Here is a 23,430-nt window from a genome sequence, read left to right as displayed (position 1 = left end):
GATGTGTTGTAGCTGCATGATGTGAGAGCTGGTGGATCCCATTGTGGTTCCTAATGACAACTGTAGCAAATGTTGGTTGCTCGAGAAACTCCGGCTCAGGGTTGATGAGCTGGAGTCTGAGCTTCGGACATTGCGACACATCAGGGAGGGGGAGAGTTACCTGGATGCTGTGTTTCAGGAGACAGTCACACCCCTTAGATTAACTATCTTAAATTCGGCCAGTGGTCAAGGACAGGAGGGTGTGACTATGAGTGAGGCAGGTAGAGGGATCCAGGAAGTAGCACTGCAGGAGCCTCAGCCCTTGCCCTTATCCAACAGGTTTGAGATTCTTGCTCCCTGTGTGGAGGAGAGCAGAGACTGTAGGGAGGATGGGCAAACTGACCAAACTGGTACAGGGAGCCATTCAAGTGGGGGGAGAAAAGAGGAATGTAGTTGTAATCGGGGTAGTATAGTTAGGGGAATAAAAACTGTTCTCTGTAGTCAGGATCGAGAGTCCCGAAGGCTGTGTTGCCTACCTGGTGCCAGGGTTAAGGAAATCTCATCTGGGCTGCAGAGGAATTTGGAGTTGGAGGGGAAAGATCCAGTTGTTGTGGTCCACGTAGGTACCAACGATATAGGTAGAATGAAAGAGGTTCTGCTGAGGGAATACGAGCAGCTAGGGGCTAAATTAAAAAACAGAACCAAAAAGGTAATAATCTCCGGATTACTACCTGAGCCACGAGCTAATTGGCACAGGGTCAATAAGATTAAAGAGGTAAATGCATGGCTCAAAAGATTGGTGTGGGAGAAGCAGGTTCGAATTCATGGGACATTGGCACCAGTACTGGGGAAAGAGGGAGCTATTCCGTTTGGATGGGTTCCACTTGAATCAGGCTGGGACCCAGTGTCCTGGCGAATCGCATAACTAGGGTCGTAGATAGGGCTTTAAACTAAATAGTTGGGGGGAGGGTTCAGTTGCATGGAAATATAAAAAATCAAAGTTTAAGGGGAGGGTAAGAGTGCAGGTTAGTGACGAGGCTGATTGCTCTCAAAAAGTGAAAGGAAGGGACAGGGTGTGTGAATGCCATATTACACCAAAGAATCATATACGAATAGGGAAAATTGACAACAGGGCAAACTTAAAGGCTTTGTATCTGTTGTATTTGAATGCACGTAACATTCGGAATAAAAAAAAGATAAATAGGTATGATTTGGTGGCGATTACTGAGACGTGGTTACAGGGAGAACAGGTTTGGGAGTTGAATATCCAAGTTTCAGAGGATATCAGTGTTTCGGAAGGATAGGCAGGAAGGAAAAGGAGGTGGTGTAGCTTTGTTAGTAAAGGAAGAGATCAGTGCTACAATGAGGAATGATATAGGCACTGCAGAGCAAGACGTAGAGTCAGTCTAGGTAGAAATAAGAAATAGCAAGGGAAAGAAGTCCCTGGTGGGAGTAATCTAGAGGTCCCCAAACAGTAGTTCAGAGTATAAACCAGGAAATACTGGGAACGTGTAAGAAAGACACAGCATTAATCATGATTTTAATATGCATATAGACTGGACTAATCAAATTGGCAAGGGTAGCCTCGAGGGAGAGTTCATAGAGCGTATTAGAGATTGTTTCTTAGAGCAATATGTTGTGGAACCAACCAGGGAGCAGGCTATTCTGGATTTGGTTTTGTGTAATGAGTTGGGACTAATTAATGACCTCTTGTAAAGGATCCTCTAGGGAAGAGTGATCATAGCATAATAGAATTTCAAGTTCAGTTTGAGAGTGAGAAACTTGAGTCCCACACTAGTGTTCTGGAGTTAAACAAAGGTAACTACATAGGTATGATGGCAGATTTGGCCCTAGTGGTCTGGGCAGGAAGACTATAAGGTAGAACAGTTGATGAACAATGGCAGATATTTAAGGAGATATTCAATTCCTCCCAAGTAAAATATATCCCAATGAGGAAGAAAGATGGTAAGAGGGAGAAAAGCATCCATGGCTAAGCAAGGAAGTTAAAGATAACATAAAGGCAAAAGCTAAGGTATACCAAATTGCACAGGTCAGTGGGAGGTTGGAAGATTGGGAAACTTTTAAAGATCAACAAAGGGTTACTAAAAAAATAATAAAAAGAGCAAAGGTAAATTAAGAAAAAGATTAGCACAAAAAGTAAAAACTGATAGCAAAAGCTTCTACAAGTGTATAAAAGGAAAGAGTGGCTAAAGTGAATGTTGGTCCCTTGGAGGACGAGACTGGGGAGTTAATAGTGGGGAATGCAGAAATGGCAGAGACGCTTAATCAATATTTTGCCTCAGTTTTCACAGTGGAAGACACTAGTACCAACCCAATAGTAACAGGTAGTGCAGAGGATACAGGGAAGGAGGAACTTAGAACAATTACCATCACTAGAGAAAAAGTACTGAGCAAACTATTGGGATTAAAGAGTGACAAGTTCCCAGGACCTCATAGCCTACATGCCAGGGTCTTAAAGGAAGTGGCAGCGGAGATAGTGGGTGCATTGGCTATAATATTCCAAAATTCCCTGGATTCTGGAAAGGCTCCTGTGGATTGGAAAAATTGTAATATAACACCCTTATTCAAAAAGTGGGGCGGGGGGGGGGGGGGGGGGGGGGGGGGGTGCGGGGTGGAGGCAGAAGGTAGGAAACAATAGACCAGTTAGTTTAGCATCTGTTGTTGGGAAATTGTTGGAATCCATTATTAAGGAAGTAGTAATGGGGCATTTGGAAAGTCAAAATGCAATCCATAAGAGTCGGTATGGTTTTATGAAGAGTAAATGGTGTTTGACTAATTTGCTAGAGCTCTTTGAAGATGTGACAAGCAAAGTGGATAATGGGGATCCTGTAGATGTCATATATCTGGACTTCCAGAAGGCCTTTGATAAGGTGCCGCACAAAAGATTAATACACTAGATAAGATCACACAGAGTTAGTGGTAATATATTAGCTTGGATAGAGGATTGGCTAACCAACAGAAAGCAGAGAGTCGGGATAAATGGGTCTTTTTCTGGATGGGAAGCTGTAACTAGTGGGGTGCCACAGTGTTCGGTCCTTGGGCCCCAACTATTTACAATCTATATTAATGACTTGGATTCAGGGACAGAAGGTAATATAGCTAAATTTTCAGATTACACCAAAATAGGTGGGAAAGTAAGTTGCAATGAAGAAATAAGAAATTTACAATGGATATGGACAGGTTAGGTGAATGGGCCAAGATTTGGCAGATGGAGTTTAACGTGGATAAGTGTGAGGTTATCTATTTTGGTCAGAAGAATAAAAAGGCGACTTATTATTTAAATGGAGAGAAACTTCAGAATGCTTCAGTGCAGAGGGATCTGGGTGTCCTTGTGCATAAATCGCTGAAAGCCAGTATGTAGGTACAGCAGGTAACAAGGAAGGCAAATGGAATTTTGGCATTTATTGCTAAAGGAATAGAGTATAAAAATAGGAAAGTGTTGTTGCAACTGTTCAAGGCATTGGTGAGACCGTACCTGGAGTACTGTGCACAGTTTTGGTCCCCTTACTTGAGGAAGGTTGTAGTTGTACTGGAGGCAGTTCAGAGGAGTTTCACTAGATTGATTCCAGAGATGCAGGACTTGTCTTATGAGGAGAGATTGAGCAGTTTAGGCCTTTACTCGCTAGAGTCTAGAAGGATGAGAGATCTAATTGAGGTATATAAGATGCTAATGGGGATAGACAAAGTAGACGTGGAACTGATGTTTCCCCTTGTGGGGCATTCTAGAATGAGAGGCCATAGTTTTAAGCTAAGGCGTGATAGATTTAAATCAGAGATGAGGAGGAATTACTTTTCTCAAAGTCGTGAATCTGTGGAATTCACTACCTCAGAGTGCAGTGGATGCTGGGACGCTGAATAAATTTAAGGAGGAGATAGACAGATTTTTAAATTGTAACTGGTTGAAAGGTTATAGGGAGAGGGCGGGAAATTATAGTTGAGGCTGAAAGGAGATCAGCCATGATTTTAATGAATGGCACGGCAGGCTCGAGGGGCTGAATTGCCTACTCCTGCTCCTAGTTCTTATGTGGGCATAAGATCAGGACGCGGTGTTGAAATGGCAAGCGACAGGAAGGTCTGGGTCATGCTTGCAAACAGACTGAAGGTGTTCCGCAAAGTGGTCACCCAGTCTGCGTTTGGTCTCTCCAATGTAGAGGAGACCGCATTATCCACTTATTTTTATTTGTATTTATTTTCATTTTTATTCATTGTTTCATCCCCATCTTGTATCCTATTTTCAATCTTTTTTCCCACCCTCACTAGGGCCATCTGTCACTTGTTCATGTTGTTTTTTCCAGAATGCTCACCCTTGTCCTGCTATTATAACATTCTGCTTTCTGACCTTAATGACACCATCAGCACCTCCTTTAGCCAGTACCACTATCATTAATAAAAACAAAAAAACTGCGGATGCTGGAAATCCAAAACAAAAACAGAATTACCTGGAAAAACTCATCAGGTCTGGCAGCATCGGCGGAGAAGAAAAGAGTTGACGTTTCGAGTCCTCATGACCCTTCGACAGAACTTGCGTTCGAGTCCAAGAAAGAGTTGAAATATAAGCTGGTTTAAGGTGTGTGTGTGGGGGGTGGAGAGATAGAGAGACAAAGAGGTGGAGGGGGGGGGGTGTGGTTGTAGGGACAAACAAGCAGTGATAGAAGCAGATCATCAAAAGATGTCAATGACAATAGTACAATAGAACACATAGGTGTTAAAATTAAAGTTGGTGATATTATCTAAACGAATGTGCTAATTAAGAATGGATGGTAGGGCACTCAAGGTATAGCTCTAGTGGGTTTTTTTTTATATAATGGAAATAGGTGGGAAAAGGAAAATCTTTATAACTTATTGGAAAAAAAAGGGAAGGGGGAAACAGAAAGGGGGTGGGGATGGGGGAGGGAGCTTACGACCTAAAGTTGTTGAATTCAATATTCAGTCCGGAAGGCTGTAAAGTCCCTAGTCGGAAGATGAGGTGTTGTTCCTCCAGTTTGCGTTGGGCTTCACTGGAACAATGCAGCAAGCCAAGGACAGACATGTGGGCAAGAGAGCAGGGTGGAGTGTTGAAATGGCAAGCGACAGGGAGGTTTGGGTCATTCTTGCGGACAGACCGCAGGTGTTCTGCAAAGCGGTCGCCCAGTTTACGTTTGGTCTCTCCAATGTAGAGGAGACCACATTGGGAGCAACGAATGCAGTAGACTAAGTTGGGGGAAATGCAAGTGAAATGCTGCTTCACTTGAAAGGAGTGTTTGGGTCCTTGGACGATGAGGAGAGAGGAAGTGAAGGGGCAGGTGTTGCATCTTTTGCGTGGGCATGGGGTGGTGCCATAGGAGGGGGTTGAGGAGTAGGGGGTGATGGAGGAGTGGACCAGGGTGTCCCGGAGGGAGCGATCCCTACGGAATGCCGATAAGGGGGGGTGAAGGGAAGATGTGTTTGGTGGTGGCATCATGCTGGAGTTGGCGGAAATGGCGGAGGATGATCCTTTGAATGCGGAGGCTGGTGGGGTGATAAGTGAGGACAAGGGGGACCCTATCATGTTTCTGGGAGGGAGGAGAAGGCGTGAGGGCGGATGCGCGGGAGATGGGCCGGACACGGTTGAGGCCCCTGTCAACGACCGTGGGTGGAAAACCTCGGTTAAGGAAGAAGGAGGACATGTCAGAGGAACTGTTTTTGAATGTAGCATCATCGGAACAGATGCGACGGAGGCGAAGGAACTGAGAAAATGGGATGGAGTCCTTACAGGAAGCGGGGTGTGAGGAGCTGTAGTCGAGATAGCTGTGGGAGTCGGTGGGTTTGTAATGGATATTGGTGGACAGTCTATCACCAGAGATTGAGACAGAGAGGTCAAGGAAGGGAAGGGAAGTGTCAGAGATGGACCACGTGAAAATGATGGAGGGGTGGAGATTGGAAGCAAAATTAATAAATTTTTCCAAGTCCTGACGAGAGCATGAAGCGGCACCGAAGTAATCATCGATGTACCGGAGAAAGAGTTGTGGAAGGGGGCCGGAGTAGGACTGCAACAAGGAATGTTCCACATATCCCATAAAGAGACAGGCATAGCTGGGGCCTATCATTAACAAACTATCACAAACTATCATTAACACACCTTTGACCTTTTGTTCATGACATCTCTGGCAATCTCTCTTTTGCCTCCACCTATCACTGGCCTTCTATCCAGCTTCACCTTCCCCACCCTCCCTCCCCTTAAACAGTATAAATTTCATCACATTTTTACTTCTCTTTAGCTCTGAAGAAGTCACATAGACTCGAAATGTTAACTATTTATTTTCTTTCCACATGTTTTTAGACATACTGAGTTTTTCCAGCATTTTCTGTTTTTGTTTAACTTTACTTTCTTGAGTCAGTCACAGCCCAGAAGGCTTAGTCTTTCTCCCACTACTACTACGATGGATAGCTGGGCAGACTGCTGTCCATAGCTTAGAGGTACAATGGTGGTACCCCTGTTTACATTTACTTCTTCTCCAGTGTATGTTTTCAGCTTGGCTGAAGTGCTCTTTAAATTTAAAGGCTGGGCACCACTCTCAAATACTGGAATGTGTGCTCGCCCTTCACAGTGACTGATGCACCTGTATCTACTTCCATATTTAGAGGCTTCCCATTTGAACAGAGTGTTACAGTGATTGGGTCTGGCTTAACATCCTTGAGGTTGGAAAGAGCGTAAATATCAGACTTACTGGTACCAGGGTCTTCCACGCTGTTTACTTGCAACATCTTGTTGGATTGGCTATTCGGTTGCCTGAACCTGCATTGTCTCCTCAGGTGTCCTTTTTTCCCCCACAATAATGGTGCTCAGTGTCCTTAAACCGACAAGTTTCAGGAGTGTGGTTACTCCTACACTGATAACACTGGACCTTAGGAATCACTGTCTGACTGTCTCTGCTGTATCTTTTAGTTCCATAGCTTACTGGAACTGCTTCCCGTTTTCCAGTGGCCACGGCCAATTTGGCATCACAGCTGGCTGCTGGTTTCCGCCCTAACTGTGCACAGTGCCACTTTGTGCACCCTGTAGTTCCAATGCACCTACCTCAGTGCTTTCCATAGCGATGCAATGTCCATCGCGCGTTTAAAATAAATATCAACTTCCGCTAACAATTGACGTCGTATGGTATCGTTACACGCCACAGGCTAGTCGATCACACAGCACATCAGTTATGGTCGTACCAAAATTGCAATGCAATGTTTGAGTTTCACAATGTATGTCGCAATCGACTCCCCCGGGGCTCTCACTCGTGAGTTAAACTTAAAGTGTTGCATTATGACTGAACGTTTCGGTAGGAAATGACCCCCTTCCTCTGCAGAGGAGTCGAATCGATCTATCCAGCCAAAAAGCAGCATCGCGGTGAGCAAGATAATTTCCTATTCACATTCGTCGATTAAACACGATGCTCACCGATGCAGGCGGGAGACAGTGCCAGGATAGCTTTGGGAGGCTTCTTAGTCAAACAAAACAAACTTTATTCACACAAGAGCTTCCGTAGCTGCTTATACCCAACCAGCCCCTCATACAGTCCTTTTCCCTAAGAAACCCCTCCCTAGAACCTATTCCCCTTGCGCTAGCCACACATTGGTTGAACAAATCACATGACCCCTACTCAGTTAAACTAACCTTAAAGTGACAGTCATCACAGGTGGGCTTTAGATTTCTGAGGCATTGGGACCAGTTCTGGGGCAGGTGGGACCTGTACAAGGACAGGAGCGTGACCAGTGTCGTTGTTGGAGGTTTGCTAGTGCTGTTGGGGTGGGTTTAAACTAGATTTGTAGGAGGATGGGAACCTGAGGGGAAATTCAGAGAAGAGAGGAGAAAAGCTGGCAGCGGGAAGGAGAGAAGTACTAACTGATAAGGAGAGTTGTCTCATGGCAAATAGAATACTTGGAGAGTTTGACAGAACTCGTTTAGGCAACAGTAATTAGATGGGATCAGAGCAAGAGGGAAAGTTGAAAAGTCTAAATCACTATTAATATGTATGTATGTGAATGCACGGAGTGTGGTTAATAAGATTTTTACTTAGTTCTGTTGAAGAGTCATATGGACTCGAAACGTTAACTGTGTTCCTCTCTGCAGATGCTGCCGGACCTGCTGAGTTTTTCCAGGTATTTTTGTTTCTGTTTTGGATTTCCAGCATCTGCAGTTTTTTGCTTTTATCTTGGTGATCTACAGGCACAGGTTGACAAATGAAATTATGATATTATTGCTATAACAGGAGAGACATGAAAGGAAGAAAAGGGGGGAGGGGGAGTGGCAGTATTGATTAAGATGGTATTACAATACTGGAGAGAGAGGATGTTCCAAAGGGGTCAAGGATGAATCTCTGGCTAGAGGTAAGGAATGAAACAGGTGCAATAACATTGATCGGTGTAGTATATAGACCACCAGCTAGCAGAAGGGATGTAGAGAAACAAATTTGCAAAGAAATTATAGAGGGGTGCAAGAATTATAGAACAATTATAATGAGGGACTTTAATTATCCAAATAAAGACTGGGATAGGAATAGTGCAAAGGGACAAGAGGGGAGAGTGTTCCTGGAATGTGTTCAAGATAATTTTCTGCAGCAGTATGTTTCTGTTCCAATGAAAGGGCAGGCACAGTAGAACCTGGTTCTGGGGAATGAGTTAGCCCAAGTGGATCAAATATCAGTGGGAGACCATTAAGGAGGCAGTGACCATTCTATCATAAGGTTTAGGTTGGCCATGGAGAAGGACAAGGAGCAATCGAGAGCAGGGATAATTAATTGGGGGAAAGCCGACTTCGATGGGATGAGGGTGCATCTGAGTCGAGCGAGTTAGAATCAAACGTTGGCAGAAAAGATGGTGGCTGAACAATGGGCCACCTTAAAAGAGATAGGATTGCAGGCAATGTCAAGGTATATTCCCTTGAAGGGGAAAGGTAGAACAAATAAATCTAGAACACCCTGGATGACAAGAGAAATAGAGGTGAAGATGAAAAGGACAAAGTATGCGTATGACAGATGACACGTAGAAAATACAATGGAGAATCAGGCTGAATATAGAAGGGCCAGAGGGGAAGTGAAAAAAACTAATCAGAAAAGCAAGGAGGGAGCATGAAAAGAGACTAGCAGCTAACATAAAAGGGAATCCCAAGGTCTTCTATTAGCATATAAATAATAAAAGGGCAGTAAAAGAAAGGACAGGGCCAATCAGGGATAAAAGAGGAGACTTGCATGTGGGGGCAAGAGAAGAAGCGGAGTTGTTGAATGAGTTCTTTACATCTGTCTTTAAAAAGGAAGAGGATGCTACCCAGGCTGAGGTGAGAGAGGAGATAACTGGTACACCCTAGGAATTTACAATTGAGAAGAAGGAGGTTTTAGAAAGTCTATCTTTACTCAAAATTGATAAAGAGCCAGGAGTGGATGAGATGCATCTGAGGATACTGAGGGAGATAAGAGTGGAAATTTCAGAGGCACTGGTGATAATCTTCCAGTCTTCCTTAGACACAGGGAGGACTGGAGAATTGCGAATGTTACACCCTTGTTCAAAAAGAGGAGCAAGGATACAGGCCAGTGAGTTTGACCTCAGTGGTAGGGAAACTTCTGGAAACTATAGTACAGGATAAAATCAGTAGTCACTTAGACAGGTGCAGGATAAGTAAGGGAAACCAGCGTGGATTCATTAAGGGAAAATCATGTTTAACTAACGTGCTGAATTTTTTTGAGGAGGTAACAGAGAAGCTTGATAAGGGGAATGCTGTTGATGTGGTGTATATGGATTTTCAAAAGGCATTTGATACAGTGCCATATAATAGACTTGTGAGCAAAATTCTAGCTCATGGAATAAAAGGGAAAGTAGACACTTGGATAAGAAATTGGCTGAGTGACAGGAAACAGAGAGTAGTGATAGATGATTGTTTTTTCAGATTGGAGGAAGGTCTTTAGTGGAAATCCCCATAGGGACAATGTTGGAGCCCTTGCTCTTCTTTATATATATTAATCATCCAGACTGTTGTGAGCAGGGCATGATTTCAAAATTTGTGGATGATACGAAGATTGGAAACTTTGTCAACTGTGATGGGGATAGTCTTGAACTTCAAAAGAATATAGACATGTTGGTGGATTGGGCAGACAAGTGGCAGAAGTGTGAGGTGATCCATTTTGGCAAGAAGAATATGGAGAGACAGTATAAAATAAAGGGAGATCCTCTAAAGGAGGTGCAGGAGCAAAGGGACCTCGGTGTATATGTACATAAGACACTGAAGGTGGCAGGGCATGTTGAGAGAGCAGTTATTGAAGCATAAGGTATACTAGGCTCTATTAATAGGGGCATTGAGTACAAGAGTAAGGAGGTCATGTTAAACTTGTTTAAGATACTATTTAGGCCTCATCTGGAGGACTACATCCAGTTCTGGGCAAAAACAGAATTACCTGGAAAAACTCAGCAGGTCTGGCAGCATCGGCGGAGAAGAAAAGAGTTGACGTTTCGAGTCCTCATGACCTTTCGACAGAACTTGAGTTCGAGTCCCTTGGATTACAGATTTGATGGGTCAAATGGCCTCCTATACTGTACTGATTCTGTAATTAAGGTATACAAGACCAATTCGGACCAGTATTCTTATTTCTCAGTTTTTACTGATTTTTCGTTCTGGGAGTGTTACTGGGTGTGAGGGGCCAGTGAGAGATAGCTGACCAGATTATACAAACAAAATTCTGTTTTTGTTTTGGATTTCCAGCATCCGCAGTTTTTTTGTTTTTATCCAGTTCTGGGCACCTATCTTGATGAAGGATGTGAAGGTATTGGAGAGAATACAGAGGAGATTTACAAGAATGATTCCCGGGATGAAGAACTGTAGCTATGAGGAGAGATTGGAGAGGTTGGGACTGCTTTCCTTGGAGAAAAGGTGGCTGAGAGACTTGATGGAGGTGTTCAAGATCCTGAGGGGTATGGACAGGGTAAATAGTGAGAAACTGTTCCCACTCAAGAGGACATCAAGAACCAGAGGGCACAGATTCAAAATAATTGGCAAAAGGAGTAGAATTAATGTGAGGAAAGGTTTTTCACCAGGAGGGTGGTTGGAGTCTGGAACGAATTTCCTGACAGGGCAGTGGAAGCAGGTTTGATCAAGATATTCAAAAAGGAATTGGATTGCTACCTGCAAAGAAAGAATGTGCAAGGTTACAGGGATAAAGCAGAGGAGTGGGATTAGGTAGAATGCTCTTTCAGTGAGCCAGTACAGATTTGATGGGTCAAATGGCCTCCTATACTGTACTGATTCTGTAATTAAGGTATACAAGACCAATTCGGACCAGTATTCTTATTTCCCAGTTTTTACTGATTTTTCGTTCTGGGAGTGTTACTGGGTGTGAGGGGCCAGTGAGAGATAGCTGACCAGATTATACAACTGAAAATTGGGTGGGCAACTCTCTCACTCTTACGTAAGATATGATGCGATGACATCTGGTCAGCAATCCACCATCATCTTGCCAGTTTCCAATAACATGGAAGGCATGTGGGTGCTGAGATCGGAAGCCTGCCCGCCATTTTGAAAATAAAACAATCTGCAGACTATCGAGCTTGATAAAGAGGCAATCGTACAGACAAAGCTCCATTAGGCCAGCTAGGGTACTTGTCAATTATAAAGATTTTTATTCCATCACTGTCCAACTTGAGTGTGACCATTGTCAAAGAATCATGCAGGTTGTGCCCGCTATCCTGGGAGTAGTCTTACATCCCTAGACACTCCCAGGTGCCACGGATGTTCTGTCTACCAGAGCCATTGGAGGGTTGGCTCCTTGGAGACAAGGGACACCCACTGTAGAGTTGGCTTATGACTTTGGTAAGAAATCCGTGGTCTGCTCAAAGTGAAATTTTGATGCTTGGAGCGTGCAGGCAGCTCTCTACAATATTCTCCAGTTTGTGTCTCACTAATTGTCATGGTCTGCTGTGCCTTACACAACCTGGTGCTCCAGAGAGGAGAAGCCCTGATGGAGATGATCTAATGGAGGCTCCCTTTGCGACACTAATTGGCCGGCCCTCCTGCCAGGCAACCAATTGGCTGAGCAATGCTTTATTCACCGTGCTGAAACGGTGAGGGTGGGAGCAAGCAGACAGCACACTTCCCATTCCACCTCCCTTGCCCCACCTGAAACTGTAAAATCCAGTCCAGTGTTACCGGTTGTGAGGAGCCAGTGACACAGAGTTTTATGGCTTTCATGGGCGAGGGAGAGAGAATGTTACTTGTGAGGACTTGGTTCTTAATATTCAGACATTCAAAGTGTTGAGGAAAGATAGGGAAGGAAATAAAGGGAGGCAGGGTGGCTGTAATGATTAGAGAAGGCATTGTGTGGCAGCATGGAAACAAAGTTAGCTAAGTGACAGGAAACAGAGTAGTGAACTTCTGTTTTTCAAACTGGTGGAAGGTATACAGTGGAGTTTCACAGGAGTCGGTGTGAGGAACACTGCATTGCACAGTTTCAAAGTCTGCAGATGACACAAACTTGCAAGTACTGTGAAGAGGTTGGTGATCCACTCCAAGAGGACAAGGAGTGCGTGGACATGTAGCCAAGAAGTATGAAGTGATATATTTTGGTAGGAGGGGATGCAATATAAACTAAAGTTAAAATTCTAAATGGAGTGCAGAAACAGAGACACAATCTGTGTCCATATGCAGCAAGACCTGGACAACACTCAGGTTTGGGCTGATAAGTGGCAAGTAACATTCACACTACACAAGTGCCAGGTAATTACCATCTCCGACAAGATAATTTAACTTCCTCCCCTTGACATTCAATGACATTACCATCACTGAATCCCCCACGATCAACACCCTGGGGGTTAAAATTGAGCAGAAACTGGACTGGATTGGACTAGCCATTTAAATATGGTGGCTACAAAAGCAGGTCAGAGGCTAGGAATCCTGCAATGAGCAACTCACCTCCTGACTTCCCAAAGCCTGTCCACCATATACAAGGCACGAGTCAGGAGAGTGATGGAATACTCCCCACTTGCCTGGATGAGTGCAGCTCCCAGAACACTCTGGCGACACCATCCAGGACAAAGCAGTCTGCTTGATTGGCATTGCATCCACAAACATTCACTTCCTCCAACACTGCACAGTAGCAGCAGCATGTACCACCTACAAGATGCACTGAGCAGCTCACCAAGGCCCCTTTAATAGTACCTTCCAAACCTGCGACTCTACCACCTAGAAGGACAAGGGCAGCAGATAGATGGGAAAACCACCACTTGGAAGCCACAGGTATTCCTGACTTGGAAATATATCGCTGTTCCTTCACCGTCGTTAGGTCCACATCCTGGAACTCCCTTCCTAAGAGCACTGTGGATGTACCTACAACACAGGGAATGCAGCAGTTCAGGAAGGCAGTTCAGCACCACCTTCACAAGGGCAATTAGGGAATGGGCAATAAAAGCTGGCATAGTCCCATCCTTTAAAAGAATAAAATAAACCTGAGGATGTGTGTGCAAAAAATCATTGAAGGTGGCAGGACAGTTTGAGAAAATGGTTAAAAATACAAGATCCTGGGCTTTATAAATAGAAGCAGAGTACAAAATCAAGGAAGTTATGATTAACTTTTATATTAAAAAAATCTGCTTTGACCAATGCTAGAATACTGTACCCAATTCTGGACAAACATTTTAGAGATGATGCAGAAAAGATTTAAAAGAATGGTTTCCAGGGCTGAGGGACTTCAGTCGTGTAGATATGTTAAAGAAGGTTAAGCAGGGATTTAATAAAGCAGTTCAAAATCTTGAAGGGTCTGGACGGAGTAGATAGGGGAAACTTCTTATTGGGGGAGGGTTAAAACACAGAGGGCACTGATTTAAGGCAATTGGCAAAAGCAGCAAAGGTGGCAGGAAGAAAAGCAGGCCACTTGATTGGCACCACATCCACAAATATTCACACCCTCCACCACTGACGCACGTAGCAGCAGTGTGTACCATCTATAATACACATTGCAGGAATTCACCAAGGAATTCACTTAGCACCTTCCAAACCCACAACCACTACCATCTAGAAGGACAGGGTCAGCAGATAGATGGGAACACCACCACCTGGAAGTTCCCCTCCAAGTCACTCACCATCCTGACTTGGAAATATATCACTGTTTCTTCACTGTCACTGGGTCAAAATCCTGGAACTCCCTCCCTAACAGCACTGTGGGTGTACCTACACCACATGGGCTGCAATGGTTCAAGAAGGCAGCTAACCACCACCTTCTCAAGGGCAATTAGAGGATGGGCAATAAATGCTGGCCCAGCCAGCGAAGCCCACATCCAATGAATGAATAAAAAAAAACATTTTATGCAGTGAATGGTTAGGATCTGGAATTCACTGTCTGAAAGCAATGGAGGCAAATTTAAAAATGTCTTTCAAAAGGGAATTGGGTAATTATCTGAAAGGATAAAATTTGCAGGACTACGTGCAGGACTCAGTTACCCTTACAGCTGGCACAGATTTGATGGGCTTCAACCAGTCTATAATTCGAAGTCCTCAATGTTGGGAGGGAGAGGAAGAGGGAATCTCCTGCTGCTGTCACATTGTCAGTTCATCCACTCCACAGCTGGAAAAATCCAGACTTCAAGCAGCCACTTGTGCAGATAGTTAGCAAAAGGCACTTCAGAATAGAAGGACCGCCTTCCCTGTACCCAACCCCATTGCCTGTCTACCCCCTCCCCACACCTCTCCCCTCAAGCCCGTGTCCCCCGACCCCTTTCTCCCACCAGCCCGTGTCCCCCAACCGCTCTCCTCCGCCAGCCCGTGTCCCCCGACCCCCTCCCCGACCCCTCTCCCCCGCCAGCCCGTGTCCCCGACCCCTCTCCTTTGCCAGCCTGTCTCCCCCGCCAGCCTGTCTCCCACGACCCCCTCCCACACCAGCCCGTGTCCCCTGACCCATCTCCTCCGCCAGCCCGTCCACCTGACCCCCTCCCAAGATAGATGGGAACACCATCTTCTCCCCTGCCAGCCCGTCTCCCGCTGACCCGTCTCCTCGGACCCCTCTCCGCCGCCGACCCCTCTCCGCCGCCGACCCCTCTCCCCCGCCGACCCCTCTCCCCCGCCGACCCCTCTCCCCCGCCGACCCCTCTCCCCCGCCGACCCCTCTCCCCCGCCGACTCCTCTCCCCCGCTGACTCCTCTCCCCCGCCAACCCCTCTCCCCCGCCAGCCCGTCTCCCCCGCCAGCCCGTCTCCCCCGACCCCTCTCCCCAGTCAGCCCGTCTCCCCCGACCCCTTTCCCCCGCCAGCCTGTCTCCCCTGCCAGCCCATCTCCCCTGCCAGCCTGTCTCCCCCGACCCCTTTCCCCCGCCAGCCCGTCTCCCCAACCCCTCTCCCCTGCCAGCCCGTCTTCCACGACCCCTACTCCAAGTGTCTGCCCCCCGACGACCAAACTGTTTGCATCCAGAATCTGCTTCTAGCCTAGAATGGGATTATCTGCATGTCCAGGGCAGTCAGTGTTGACTTTGATTTATTAGCCTATACAGAAATTTCACACCAGTCTTCTTCATTTAGCAGTTAGAGTGCAGGAAGTAACGAACAGGTACCCTTACACCTCCACCACAACCCCAACCCCCACCAACCCAGGAACTCCATTCTTTCACACAACACAAAGAAGTACATATAATCATTAAATAAACTGAAACTTCGCATTTCAAATAAATGATCACACTGCATGCAGGGGCCTGGACAAGGTAAGGAATTTGGCAGTAGATCATGTGAGCGAGTGAGGACCAACAATAGATCGGGTAACCCAGCACACTAGGGATGGGGACAAGGCCATCCATGTTATATGTCTCCATTATTCTACATACATTTCACGTACATTTTTTTCTGTCGCTCCAACAGGCCCAGCAGTGGCAGAACAGGATCTTGAGGTATAGTGCTGCTTCACTCAGCTGTTGATGCTGCATCACCACAGGATGCAGTGTCCAAGAGAAACTGGGAGTAGAGCCTAGAAACCAGGGCTGCCTCACATGGGCTGAGTTTCACATTCCCCTGTCTGGTCAGAGTTCAGTCCAGCTTTGACTCCAAGGCTGGGTAAGGCGTGTCAGGTTCCTGCTGTGTCTCAGGCAGCGCCTGTAGCTGCTGGCTATCGGTGGGATTGACACTGTTCTCCAGGGTGCCATAGGAAAAGGAGCCGCTCAACTCTGGCTGCACTGGGCTCTTCCTATCAAATATACTCCTGAGTCCTGCAAAAAAGACAAGCTTTCGTTCACCATCAGGGCTCAGTGAAGGGTGAAACCCAGGGGAGGTGGGGGTAGACGGCAGAAACCCCCAGGCAGGGCAGCATATGTTGGAGAATTGGGATGAGGAGAAAGGGGCAGGGCTAAGAGACCTGGGAATATAAAATGATAGAGGGAAAGAGAGAGAGAGACACACACATAGCAGAACTAGGTGGTTACAACTTCAGAATAGGCTGAACAGAGGAAAGAGAAGACTGAGAGGTGATCTGATAATTAAAATCAAAATGGTAAAAGGTTGAATAATGTATTCACAGAGATGTTCCCACTTCTGGGGAGTCCAGAACTAGAGGTCATAAGTATAAGATAATCACTAATAAATCCAATCAAGGATTCAGGAGAAACTTCTTTACCCAGAGAGTAGTGGGAATGTGGAAATCACTCTCAGAACAACTGGTTGAGGTGAAGAGCAAAGGTGTATTTAAGAAGCAATTAGTTTGAAAATGAGGGAAAAAAAAGAATAAAGATATGTTGGTGGGGTGAGATGAAGTAGGGTGGGAGGGAGGATGTTCATGTGGAGCATAAACATAGGCATGGGTCATTTGTGCTGGACATCCTCTTTCTGCGCTATCTTTGCTATGTAACAATATCTAACAAGCAAGGGCTAATATAAGCAACTTTAAATAAATAAATAGTAACCTCGAATAAAATGATGAACAGCTGAGACCCAAAACATTTCAAAAAACCTGGATAGCCATGTCTGCAGGGAGCTCCCCCAGCTGCTCCAACTCAAGCTCAGGGTTTCTGGAGCCTCTGTAGACCTTATTCGAGGCTTGAAGCACAGACTCCAGAGTCCAGGAGGATATAGAGTGAGTGGCCACCTGGCAGGGTAGGGAGAAGCAGATGGTACAGAAATCCTCTGGGGCTATAACAACCTCAACCAACTTTCAGCACTTAATACCAGTGAGGGTGACCAGAGGCTGGGAAATGTAGTCTAAGGCACATGTACAGCACCTTAGGGCAAATGAATGCACGGGTACAACAAAGTGTAGAAATGCAGTAGTCATAGAGGAATTCAACAGTCAGAAGGAAAGACAAATTGTGAGAAGAGTCAAGAAATACAGACATTCAAAATTTACATGCAGGAAAAGACCTGTTGGTCCATAGTCACACCACAATGGCCATAGCATCCTGACTAATAGGAGGGATCAGACAGGGTAAGAAATATTAAGCAGACTATTGTTGACATGGAGTGCATGGTAAATAAGGTTGGTGAGCACAAGTTGCCACATGGGCTTATGATATAGTGGCAATAATGGAAACCTAGCTCAAATATGGGCAGTAACGGGAACTTAATATTCTTGGCTACAATGTATTCAGCAAAGGTAAAAGAAAAGATGTGGCACGTGGGGGGGAGAGATGCATTGGGGTTAATGATAGTATTGATCAAAGATAATGTTACAACACTAGAAAAGGATAATGCACTTGAGGGCTCAAATACAGAATCTATTTATAATTAGCATTAAGGAGCAAAAGAGATGTTACACCACTGAGTGGAAACTTTAGATCGTCAAGTGGAAAGGAGATGGAGGAACAGGTCAAGTACTGATAATAGGAGACTTCAGATATCCTAATATAGACTGGAATAATTACAGTGTAAAAGAAGAATTCCTAAACTGTGTACAATGGGGAAGGAAGCAGTGCCGGATCTAGTTCCAGGGAACAAATGGGGGTTTTCAGTGGGGGAAGCATTTGAGAAACAGTAATTCTAATACATTCCTCTTATGCTTCCTGAAAGGATTCTACTCCATTCTTCTTTTTGTCCGACCATGCCACATCTGTTCCGAAGATACGATCTCTGACACCATTGCTTTCAATATATCTTCCTATTCCACTCCCTAGTGGTTGACAGGTCACTCAGCCGTGGCTATCCTGCTGCACAAACTTTGGCCCTCACACTTCCCCTCCCTCCGAGAACCATGAGAGTTTCCCTTGTTCTGACTTTCCACATGCAAAGGATTTTCCTCTGCCATTCCTGCAAAACATCCCCCCTACCTTCCAGCATTCCCTCCATATCTCAAGTCCACTTTCAATTATCCTCAACACCTGGCCTTTCATCTTCTCCCTTTCCATCATCTAGGCCCCAAATACTCCTCTGAAGTTAAACAGTAATTCACTTGTACTTTTCGCAATTTATTTTGCTGCTCTCTATGCAGTTTCCTCTACACTATGGAGAACAAATGCAGATTGGGTGTCACTTTGCTAAACAGCTCTGCCCATAACCCTGAGCCTCTGATCACCCATTATTTTAATTCTCTCAATTTCTTTCTGTCCTCAAGATTCTACACTGATCCGATGAAACTCAACATAAGCTTGAGGAACCACTCCTCATCTTCCAATCAGACACCTTACATTCTTTCCGATTCAACACTTTCAAAAATCTTTGAGGATGGCAGGACAGGTTGAGAGTGCGGTTAATAAGCATACAGGATTCTGGGCTTTATTAATAGGGGCATAGAGTACAAAAACAAGGAAATTATATTAAACTTGTATAAAACATTGGTTTGATCTCAGCTGAAGTATTGTGCCCAGTTCTGGGCACCACACTTTGGAAGGATGTGAAGGCAGGGTGCAGAAAAGATTCACAAGAATGGTTTCAGGGAACTTCAGTTATGAAGATAGATTGGAGAATCTGGGACGGTTCTCCACAGAAGTGAAAGTTGAAAGGAGATTTGATAGAGATATTCCAAATCATGAGGGGTCTGGACAAAGTACATAGGGAGAAACTGTTCCCATTGGTGGAAGGATTGAGAATGAGAGGGCACAGATTTAAGGTAATTGGCAAAAGAAGCAACAGTGACATGGGGAGAAAGCTATTCATGCTGCGAGTGGTTATGGTCTGGAATGGACTGCCTGAGTGTGAGATAGAGGTAGATTCAATCGAGGCTTTCAAGAGGGAATTAGATCATTATCTGAAAATGAAAAATGTGCAGGGTTACAGGAAAAAGGCAGGGGATTGGCACTAGGTGAATTGCTCTTGCAGAGGGCCAGCACAAACATGATGGACTGAATGATATCCTTCTGTGCTGTAATCATTCTGTGATTCTATAACACTAGAGTTCAACAATTTCAAACACAACCACTACTCCAATTTTTTTCCGGCAGCAGGTGCTGCTAATGATTGTGTCGCAAATTAAATCATTCTGTCTATCCTTTCACTCTCTTCTCCCCTTCATCCTGCTACTCTTGCTGCTGTACTTGCTTAAAGCCTGTTACATCTGTAACATTTCACAGTTTTGATCATCTGGTTCTCTCTCCACAGATGCTGCCTAACTTACGCATTTCCAGAATGTTTTGATTATATTTCCCAATATCCACAGTACTTTGCTTGTCATTAGGTATACAGTAGTTACAGAAAAGGATGAGGAACAATCAAAGGTGAAGATTCTGAACTGGAGAAAGGGTATCTACAGTTGGGTGGGAAGGGATCTTTAAAAAAAATCTTGCATTGATATTGTCCTTCATGACTGCCAGGCATCTCAAAGATTCTTACAGGCAATGAAGTACTCTTGAAGTGTAGTCACTGTTGTGATGTAGGAAATGCAGCAGCCAATTCATACACAGCAAACATCCCTGCTCTTCTTCAAAATAGTGCCAAGAGATCTTTTACATCCACATGAGACAGTAGCCAGGGTCTCAGTATAACATCTCATTCAAAAGATGGCACCTCCAACAACACAGAACTCCCTAAGTATCACATTGGAGTGTCAGCCTAGATGTTCGTACCCAAGTCCTGGAGTGGGGCTTGAACCCACAATCTTCTGTCTCAGGAGCAAGTGTATTACCAACTGAGCCACAGATGACACACAAACTGATTGGAATCAAAGATTAGCAGACCAAATAGTAAAGAAGCTTTAGAAAACCTTCAACAAGATGATAGCTTGGTACAGACTAGACCACATTCCTAGCTGGGGGAAAGAAAGGGCATCCAAAGCTACAGAGCTCCCTGGATGATGAAATAAATTGGCATTTAAATGAAACAAATATGAGGCTTAGATAAAGGTCACAGTAAAATAATCAAGCAAAAATCGCAGGAAAATTGCATGGGAAATAACAGAAGCAATGAAGATGGTTGGGAAAAATTAGCAGGAAAGAGGAAAGAATATTTTATTAACATATAAATAGTAAAAGGGTAGTCAAAGGAAGTGTGGGGTTCGTTAGTGACTGAAAAGAAAATCTACTTGAGAAGGCACACAGCATGGCTGAGGTACTAAAAGAATACATTGCATCTGTCTTCATCAAGGAAGACGATGCTGCTAATGTAGCAGTTCAGGAGGGGGTAGTGCAGAAAATGAAGATTAAAAAGATAAAGAAAAAGTGCCCAAAGTGAAAAAGTCACATGGCTTGAATGGGATGCATCCCAGGCCATTGAGCGAAGGGTGTAAAATTGCGGAGGTCTGGGCAGAATCTTTTAGTCGTCCTTGGCTGTGGGAGTGGTGCCAGAGGCCTGAAAATGATACAGCTCTATTCAAAAAAAGAGAGGGATAAACCAGACAAACTCCAGGTAAATGCAGCTAATGGAAGTGGGGCAATTTCTAGAAACAATCAGTTGGAACAAAATGTTTACAGAACGCAACTTATACAGTTTCTTTAATATGGTAAAATGTCCCAAATAAGTGTTATCAGCCAAAAATTGACACGCCAGCCAAAAATTGACACCCAACCACAAGGAGATGGATAGGTGACAAAGTTTGGTCAGAGGTAGGTTATAAGGAGCATTTTAAAGGAGGAGAGAGGTAGTCAATTGGAGAGTTTAGGGAGGGAATTCCAGAGCCTAGGGCCAGCCATCTCTGGTAAAACAGTTAAAATTGGGGATGCTCAAAAGGCAAAAAGCTTTTGGGAAGATTGTGAGACTGGAGGAGATTATAGAGACAGGCGAGGGGTAAGGCCATGAAAGGTTGATTGTCGTAAGAGGAGAGATTGGGCTGAATTTAGAAGAATGAGGGGAGGTCTCATTGAAACTTAAAATTCTGACAGGGCTGGACAGACAGATGGATGCAGGGATGATATTTCCTCTGGCTGGGGGATCTAGAACAAGGGGTCACAGTCTCAGGATATGGGGCAGACTATTTAGGACTGAGATACGAGAAACTTCTTCTCTCAGAGGGTGGTGAACCTATGGAATTTTCTACCACAAAGGGCTGTACAAGCCAAGCTACTAAATATATTTAAGGAAATAAATATATTTCTGGACACTAAAGGCATCAGGAGTATGGGGAGAGCGCAGGAGTATGGCGTTGAGATAGGGGATCAGCCATAATCATAATGAATGGTGGAGCAGGCTCGAAGGGCTGAATGCTACTCCTGCCTCTATTTTCTATGTTTCTAGGATTTAAAAACGAGGATGGGAACTTCAAAATTGAGGCATTGCTTCACCGGAAGCCAATATAAGTCGGTGATGGTTGAATGGGGCTTGGTGTGAATAAGGAGATCGGCAGCACAGTTTTGGTTGACATGTTTATAGAAGGTAGAATGTGGGAGGCCAGCCAGGAATGCATTAGAACAGTCAAGTCTATTGGAGCGTTTCAGCAACAATGAACAGGGAAGCAATGGGGTGATGTGGAGGTGGAATTTGTGGCAGGGACCAAAGACAATGTCTTTAGTATTCCCAATATTTAATTGAAGGAAATTTTGGCTCTTTCAGTATTGGATTTCAGACAAGCAGTCTGACAAGTTAGAGACAGTGGAGGGGCCAAGAGAGATGGTGGTGAGGTAGAGCTGGGCATCATTAGCATACTTGTGAAAACTGACACTTTGTAAAACTCTTCAGGAATTCTTCAAGGGTTAATAAATAAGAGCCAACAGTATTTGTAATAGGAAAATGCTATCTGCCATTAGAGTTCTGTGAAGTAGCAGAGAGGATTGAGGACCATAGTGTGGTTCATGTTGTGTATGTGGACTTTCATAGATACTTGACCAAGAATGACATAATAAACCGATTACCAATATTAAAACTCATGGAACTAAAGGGACAGTGCAGCATGGAAATGGACTAACTGCTCTCCCAAAAATGCAATCCAAGAATGATGGGCCAAATGGCGTCTTCATGTATTGGATGGTACTAAACATTTCATATAGACACACACACCTCATTTCCCCAACACACCCTGCCTCCAAAACAGCCTTCTTATTCATTCTCCTCCGCCTCGCTCTCACGCACCCCTTCATTCTCACTCCCTTACCACCTCACCATTTCCACATACTCATCCCTCTAAATCCCGCCTCATGCTCCCTCTCACTCAGCCTCTCCACCCTCTCACTCTCCTTCTCACTCAGCCCCTCCTCCATCTTGCTCGGTCCCTCAGCTCCACTCACTCCCTCAGCCCCTCACCTCACTCACTCCCTCAGCCCCTCTGCGTCGCTCACTCCCTCAGCCCCTCTTTCACTTCGCTTGCTCCCTCAGCTCCTTCTCCACTTCACTCATTCTCTCAGCCTCTCCTCCACCTCGCTCACTCCCTCAGCCCCCCTCCGCCTCGCTCACTCCCTCCTTCAGACATCCCCGCCTTATGCTTGTTCCCTCAGCCCCTCCTCTGCCTCGCTCTCACACTCTCTTCGGTTCATTTTAACATCACTAACCTGGAATTGCATCCATCCTGATGTATGGTTCAAATGTCGTCTTCTTCTTACTCTTTGTAATCAAAAACACGCCTAGGAAAGCCATGCAGGAGCTAAGAAAATGAAGATTAAACGATGAGAGCTGAAATGATTAATTCTGCATACTCCTGTCGCTATCTTACACAAGAATTACTAGCAGAATCCAGAAAGTAATTAGCACCCTTGAGAGCCAAAACAAAGTTAAACATTGGGTATGGGAATTTCTTTGTGCACAAGTGGAGATTAGGTATGATGTGGGAAACATTAGACAAAGAGAGCACAAAAGGAGTTGTAATTGAAAACTGTGCTTTACCCCTGGAAACGCTGCTCCCATGTACAGTACCGAATGCAGAATATATTACACCTTACTCCTGACAACATAGGGCTTAGAAGCAGGAGTAGGCCATTCAGCCCTTCAAGCCTGCTCCAATATTCGACTAGATCATGGCTGACCTGGTTGTGATTTCAACTCTACTTTCCTGTCTGCCCTCCATAACCATTGACTCCCTTGTCTATTAAAAATCTAACAGCCTTGAATAAATTAAATCACCCATCGTCCACTGCTTTCTGGGGAAGTCTATTCCACAGACTAACAACCCTTTGAGAGAAAAAAAAGTCTC

General features: G+C 44.9%; 1 protein-coding gene across 3 annotated transcripts in view; it reads right to left on the bottom strand.

The window, feature by feature from the left end:
- nipal3 (NIPA like domain containing 3) overlaps positions 1 to 23,430 on the bottom strand; it is a 94,815-nt gene that overhangs the window by 4,687 nt on the left and 66,698 nt on the right. For 2 of the 3 annotated variants that reach the window (XM_041212729.1, XM_041212730.1), the window contains 2 exons: positions 22,793 to 22,884; positions 15,428 to 16,165 (listed from right to left, as the gene is read on the bottom strand). In XM_041212729.1, the coding sequence (XP_041068663.1) occupies positions 15,987 to 16,165; positions 22,793 to 22,884 (271 nt within the window). In that variant the 3' untranslated portion in view covers positions 15,428 to 15,986. Of the gene's footprint in view, positions 1 to 15,427; positions 16,166 to 22,792; positions 22,885 to 23,430 lie in introns of those variants that run through there. The other variant, XM_041212731.1, reaches the window with a different exon arrangement.

Source organism: Carcharodon carcharias, chromosome 19 (assembly GCF_017639515.1).
Source record: "Carcharodon carcharias isolate sCarCar2 chromosome 19, sCarCar2.pri, whole genome shotgun sequence".
Lineage (NCBI taxonomy): Eukaryota > Metazoa > Chordata > Chondrichthyes > Lamniformes > Lamnidae > Carcharodon > Carcharodon carcharias.
This window is presented reverse-complemented; position numbering and strand designations above follow the sequence as displayed.